General features: G+C 45.7%; 1 protein-coding gene across 1 annotated transcript; it reads right to left on the bottom strand.

The window, feature by feature from the left end:
• Nucleotides 1-1,728: 1,728 nt before the first annotated feature.
• LOC138283547 (histone H2A type 2-C-like) lies at nt 1,729-3,600 on the bottom strand. The gene is made up of 2 exons (XM_069221487.1): nt 3,454-3,600; nt 1,729-2,109 (listed from the first exon to the last, which is right to left on the bottom strand). The coding sequence occupies exons 1-2, from the start codon at nt 3,598-3,600 to the stop codon at nt 1,729-1,731; spliced, it is 528 nt and encodes a 175-aa protein (XP_069077588.1).
• Between the last annotated feature and the right edge of the window lie 3,530 nt (nt 3,601-7,130).

Genomic DNA, 7,130 nt, shown 5'->3' on the forward strand with positions numbered 1-7,130 from the left:
GATGAACAACAGTCGCCTGAAACTCAACTCCGACAAGACGGAAATCCTCATCCTCGGGCGCTCTCCTTCGGCCTGGAACGACTCATGGTGGCCCGCCGACCTCGGACCCCCACTCACCCCTGCCAGCCACGCAAGAAACCTCGGCTTCATCCTGGACTCTGCACTCACCATGTCCAAACAGGTCAGCACCGTCTCCTCCTCCTGTTTCAACACCCTCTGCATGCTCCGCAGAATCTTCAAGTGGATTCCAACAGAGACCAGAAAGATGGTGACCCAAGCCCTCGTCAGCAGCAGACTTGACTACGGCAACGCACTCTACACAGGCATCCCAACCAAAGACATCAAACGACTCCAGCGTATCCAAAATGCCTCCGCCCGACTGATCCTCGACATACCCCGCCGATGTCACATCTCCCCTCACCTGAGGGAACTCCACTGGCTCCCGGTGGAGAAGAGGATCACCTTTAAACTCCTCACCCACGCTCACAAGGCACTTCACAACGCCGGACCCTCCTACCTCAACTCCAGACTCAATTTCTACGCTCCCACACGTCAACTTCGATCCGCCAACCTCGCCCTCGCCGTCGTCCCCCGAATCCAGCGCAAGACCTGCGGCGGCAGATCCTTCTCCTTCCTCGCCGCCAAGTCCTGGAACTCTCTCCCCACATCTCTACGCCAGACCCAGGACCTCCTCGCCTTCAGGAGACTCCTCAAAACCTGGCTCTTCGACCGCTAACTGCAGCACACCTCCACCCCCCCTCCCTTCCCCCCAGCGCCTCGAAACCCTGACGGGTACATAGCGCGCTTTATAAATATCGTGATTGATTGATTGACAGGGCATTACTTTTACAAAACATTTTTGCTCATAACTCAGCCTTTGGTGGTCCTAGGACAATGGGACCACCTTCAAAACTCTCTTTCAGTCTACATCATCTCTGGGTCCCCACACTAGGTTAGTGCTGACCCCAAAATAATAACCCCTCCCACCATTAAGTGTTTTTTAAGCTTTCTCATGACTACAACTTTTGTTGTACAGCTGGAAGATGTTTTGTTTTAAAGATTGTGCTTGTAATATTGCAATAGACCTGCTACCCTTAAAAATGTACTCTAGCGGCTAAGTATACGGTTACAATGCAAAACTTTAGACTGTTTTTTTATGGGGTTATTTCTTCTATGGCAGTGATACTCAAAGTATGGCCTGGGGGTCACATGGGGCCTCCTGACCTTTCCATGCAGCCCCCTAGGGAGCAGCAGCACTGGAGTTGACTCAGCAGGAACATGAAACATATGTTAAATAAAGAGACAAGCATTCATTTAAAGTTTCATTTAAGTTAAAGAAAGGAAGTAACTAGGAATGCTCTGCACAGCTTACATTTACGAATATCTTTATTTTTAAAGAAATCTTGCAGCAAAAGAGGGAAAATATAATAAAGTCTGTAAGAGGCAAGTCAGTTGTTATGTGCCCTATTGGGTAGCTTGGGTTTATATCGTACATGAACAGCATTATTGTTTATTAAATCAAACACAGGAGAAAGTTTTGTGTAGAATACATCATGAAGTTGTGTATTTCTAGATCCTCGTAGGTAATAATGAAAAAGAAAGGAAAGTGAAATAAAACAATTGCCTAGGATCCCACAATTTAGTTAAGTGGAGAAGCTGGGATTAGTCCCAAGTTTTTGGTTTCACATAAGGTGATTTAAGGTGATTTGTAAGTGAGGCTGCAGTGCTTCACTTGCTTGCTTTGCCCCCTGCCTTGTGGCTCTCGGTTTTCTTGGGCAGCAGCACAGCCTGGATGTCTGGCAGAACGCCTCTCTGGGCGATGGTAACTCTGCCCAGCAGCTTATTGAGCTCCTTGTCGTTGCGAATGGCAAGCTGGAGGTGCCTGGGGATGATGCGGGTCTTTTTGTTGCCCCTGGCCACGTTGCCAGCCAGCTCGAGGATCTCAGCAGTCAGGTACTCCAGGGCTGTAGCCAGATAGATGAGGGCACCAGCACCAACCCGCTCCGCGTAGCTTCCCATTCGGAGCAGCCTGTGCACACGGCCCACAAGGAACTGCAGTCCAGCTTGGGAAGAGCGTGTCTTGGCCTTAGCGCGGGCCTTGCCTCCTTGCTTTCCGCGTCAAGACATGGCGAGCAGCTGCTACAGGTTCTCACACTCAGAAGACACATTGTGCAATTCAGACACTAGACGTATATGCTTCACTTCCCCTACACCCACCTTACTGCCAATCCTCCCAACCCCTGACCGCCACCCTACCTACATCAATGTAGCCCTCTGTCACATCACAGACCAAACTTTGTGGCCCCTGGGAAAATGTTTGTGAGTACCCATGTTCTAGGGGCTAACAATATGGTTACATGACCATGTTTCTTACAATTGATGTTTTTGTATGGTGCCCTCTAGGGGCTGTTTTGAGCATTACAGTATAATGCCAAAAGTTTTTTTCTTGTAAAGGTTTATATGATAATTGTGTATGTTTTCAATAATCTCTACTTATTACAATTATGACCATAATTCAGGCCAATTTAACATCCTTATTAGGCCATGACTGTTTGAACACTTTTGATATGTTTGGGTGACCCTTCTAGTTTATGTCTCCTTTGTGGCTGTCTTGTGTCTTTTTGGCGGAATTGGGATAGCCAGCCAGCAACTCTGATGGTGGGGTGGTGAAAGGGCTATTCTTTTGGAAATAGCATGGCAGATTTACATTAGGATGCTAAATGGCAACATTTTAATTTGTTTACTGTAGATAGAGGAAGAAGGTAAATAGAAGTGCTTTCGTTATATGAATGGCCACTGGAATTACATGGGAGGAAAAGACGAAATTATGAAGCAGGGTTGACCAATTTATGTGGCAAGAAAAGTCCAGTTATGAATTTACAATGTCAATAGCTCTAACTCAAGCAAATGTGAGATATGTTGCATTGCAAATGCTTGTTTTAATTATTTTTACAAATCATGCAGTGTCATCAATGGGACATGTCTCCAAGATAGTGATATCAGAGACCACGAAGACATCCAGCACGCCACATTAAAGTGAACTTGAAATTCAAACAAGATAGTCATCTGTAGCACCTCAGTTAATGTGCGCAGAAGGTTTGACCGCGGCCTGCAGCCCGCGGACACAACCGCAGACCTTTCATCTGGTCTCGTCCACTCTATGGCGCTCACCCTCTTTTGTGGGGAATTTTCGTCACGCTTACAAGGAAGGTATTTGAAAAATGCAAATCAAGTCCATGCACAGCTGACATCAACGCCTAACTTGGCTCCGATTCTTCCTCTTTGTACTTAGGCAGCTCCCTGTGCTTTGCGGGCGCCCTCGAGTTATGGTGTGTTTGAAGGCACAGATGTGGCCCTCTGCAGTGCCAAAGCTGAATGTATTCCATGACTTCGCCATTACTTGTGCGCAGCGGCATTTTTAACTCTCCCCTGATTGTTCTGCACACGTCTTACGAGCTTGTTTATGGTGTCCTCCCCATGCTCTGTGATTTCATCTTCTAGGAGCATGATTATGATGTAATCCCTGAGTTCTAGGCGCATAGTTCCATGTTCTATGAACAGATTTATGACCTCGTCCCTGTGTTCTATGAGCACACTCATGCTCTATGAACATGTTTATGATGTCATCCTCATGTGTTTAGCACATCCCAAAGTTTTGCTAGTACATAAGCATGCTGTATGAGCACATGTGTATGTCACCCCCTTTTTTTGTTTTGGACGTCCGTACATTCTATGAGCACATATTTATGGTGTCATCCCTGTTTACTTTGTAGGCGTCCCAGTATTCTGTTAGCACACTTATGATGCCATCCTCATGTTCTCTGGCTGAAATATGTGAAGATGTGGATATTTAATGGTCTACCTTGTTCTGTTTTCAATGTGTACCTCTGCAATCTGCTTCTTAGGTGAGCTGGCTCCCAAGCAGGAGTGTATCAACTTTCGTGCAGCAGGTGCATTGGCACTGGGGCACGGCTTCCTAAGGGGCCCAATGAACCCTAACAATTGTATTTTCCCAAGAGTCACACAAGAAAATAGATAGAGGTTATTTCAAGGCAGATGTCTAAACCCCCTGCCCGAAGCAAGGATTTCACCAATCAGCCTCCCATTACATCTAATGCATATTTCCACAGACCCACACTCACGGGACACATGCACATCCGCAGACAACATCACTAAGCCTGGGCAAGGTGAAGAGCATAAAAGAATTACATTTCTACTCACCCCATCCTTTATAAGGTAACACAAGAAAAAACACTACAGCAACAGACATATACTTTACCCCATACTACAGGACTTTCACATTCAATTACACTTGATACCTGACTGAGATCAGCAATCATGCACTGATACACTCATTGACTTCGGTTACAACTTTACAAAGACAAGGAACCCTAAGAACACTCCACAATGACTTAAACACAACTAACCTAACCAGTTGTCTCTCCAGGCACACAGCTACCAACAAAAGTAAAATACCTCATTAGCTACACCGCTTACCAAATGAATAATCAATATTCATCACAAACACATAGTTACCGACCGACAAAAGTCACCCCAACAGCTGGAGCAGCTGTCAACCAAACACTCATTTCACTCTAATAAAAGTATCCTAAGGTTAAAATGAGAAAAATAATTGCACGTATGGAGGGAATATTATCACAATGCACAAACATACCTAAATGAGGCTGGTTGTGTGAACACAGTTATCATGCTTCCCTTTACTCCGGCCATGAGTTGCATGTCTCAGGAAACAAAGAAGGACATCTTGCAACACTTTTCTCAAACCTATTCTAAGGGTGTCTCATGCATCAGCGAAGAAGGAAACACTGAAGCTTTTCACTGAGTCCCTTCATAGCCTGTCTCCTGCAGCCAAGGAGGAAACTTGTATTCTATAGTCCTTCACTCAGCTTCTCTATAAGTAGTCTCTTGGAGCCACAAAGGAGACAGGTATGTTGCATTAATGTAAACCATTGCCTTAGTATACAAGGGTGGCTCCTTAATTATAGCAGAGGAGCATCGTCCCACTAATTTACCACCAGAAAACCCAAGAGACAAAAAATAAAATGGTAATAGAGTTAATTTATTTCCATTTTATTTTTTGTCAACCCATCCTAAACCGAGTGTCAGGACGGGGCAGAGCCTGCTCAGTGGCAGCAGCGGTGGGCAGGGCTGCCTGTGCACTAGTTTATAATGCGCATGTCATTTTAGCCAGCCACCTGGCAATGGCCAGCCTGACACGTGCACAATAAATCTCTCAATCCAGCTGTATTATTGAAGGCATGCACAAGCCTCCAGTGTCCTGGGGATCACTGAGAGAGGCCCTCCCTCCAATCTTGGCGCTTCTCTCAAGCTGGGTAACAGCATGAGAGCAGCACCAGGACTGGTTAAGGGAGTTAGCTGGGACCTTGGATGTGAAGTGACAGAAGAAGAGGACCGGAGCAGAGGACATGTCTGCAGGCAAGACAGTAAGCCCATTTTTATTTATTTTATTTGTTTTTATTTTATCACCCACCCACCAACCATTTGTCCGCCCCTCCATTTACCGAAGTTGCCAGCCGATACTGTTAGTATAACCGTACCTGCTGCTGCCATTTGTCTTGCCCTGTAATGTTGTGGCACTAACCTATTCTTTTTTATTTCTTCTTTAGGTACTGCACTCCTGTGGGAGTGAGATGTAGTCCCAGAAGATAGATCTCTATGCCACCCAGCCACTGACTCCGTCCAAGTTCCTTCTATGGAACAGTAAAGTGGCTGGAAGAAAAGATCCATCTTCAGGGCTAACTGAGAGGCAGGAGTCAAAGCTGAAGAACAGGGACTTCAAACAGGTACTCTGTGACCCGAATGGCCTGAGAGCAGAAGAACTCAACAGCCAAAAGAATTCAGGCAGATGACAAAATCTCTGGTACGTATTGCAGGTAATTAGGAGACTAGCAGATGAGTTGGTAGCCTCCAGGAATGGCCAAATATGTGAGGTCTGTGAACTTCCAGAGTCAGTGTGGACAACCAACGCACAGGGTGCAGTCAAAATGACTAGATAGCATACTGTGCAAGAGCGCTCTTCCTGGTCACAGCTGTGTCTGTGCTTTCGCAGCAGCTATGACATGCCCATATTAACCATGCCTATAGGAAGTGCCTATGTCTATGGCATCTCAAGGCTAATTCCTTACCTTGTCTGGGAGATGAGAAAGCATTGATAAACCTGCTCAGCTCCAGGTGTTCTTTGGCCTGTCTCTCTTTCGTTTGCCTTCATAGGTCCAGTGGAGAGATGTTCTTGTGATGATTGTGCTGTCTTCCGATGGTGTGTCCTATCCATCTTCATCTTTTTCTCATTATGATGGTGTCCATGCCCTCTTTCTTACATCTGGTGAGCAGTCCCTGGTTGGACATGGTTTGCGGTCAGAAAATGTACAACATTCTTCTCAAGTTGCTGGTGTGAAAGGCTGACAATTTGGTGGTGTCCCTTTTTGTCATCTACCAACATTTTGATCCATACAAGATTGTGGACATAAGGAAGCTCTGCTAAGCCCTCAGCTGGGTCTGGTGCTGTACTGAGATGACCGCCACACATTGTTCAGCATCCTGAAGGCATTTCTGACCTTGTTCCTGTTGTTACTGTCAGTCCCCCCATCATGTCTGTTAGCACTGTCTGAGTGAGTGAACTCTTCAGTCATGGCTAGGTCTTCTCCGTCTACCTTGATTGGTGAAGGGTTTTGGAAGTTAAGTTGCATTAATTCTGATTTCTATGTGTTGATCTTCAGGCCCAATTTCTGTCCATATAAATGCCAAAGAAAACCTGGAGGAGAACTGTGGAAACAAAAATGAAGGCCCTGAACTACAGCTGGGGCACCATACAGAAACTTGCACAAGACAAACAGAAGTGGCGGTCCTTTTATTCTGCCCTACATACCAATTGGCATAAGGGGCAATAAGTCAAGCTAAGACCCATCTTCTTCCTTTCTCATGATCTTAGGTGCAAGCCACCTTTGTATTGTGTCTGTTTTATGAAGTCATGCAATTCTCTTTGGAAGCCTGAATGTGAAACACTATGGCCCAGATTTATACTTTTTTTGTGCAGCGTTACCATCATTTATTGACGCAAAAGCAGAGCAAACTCACAAAAAACAATAGTA

Source organism: Pleurodeles waltl, chromosome 3_1 (genome assembly GCF_031143425.1).
Source record: "Pleurodeles waltl isolate 20211129_DDA chromosome 3_1, aPleWal1.hap1.20221129, whole genome shotgun sequence".
Lineage (NCBI taxonomy): Eukaryota > Metazoa > Chordata > Amphibia > Caudata > Salamandridae > Pleurodeles > Pleurodeles waltl.

Excerpts from the sequence above, each read along its gene's own strand:
- LOC138283547 (XM_069221487.1), bottom strand. The coding sequence starts at position 3,600 with ATGAGTGTGCTCATAGAACACAGGGACGAGGTCATAAATCTGTTCATA. Across the intron at positions 2,110-3,453 it reads AGGACACCATAAACAAGCTC|CAAGGAGGCAAGGCCCGCGC; the intron begins GTAAGACGTGTG and ends TGACGCGGAAAG.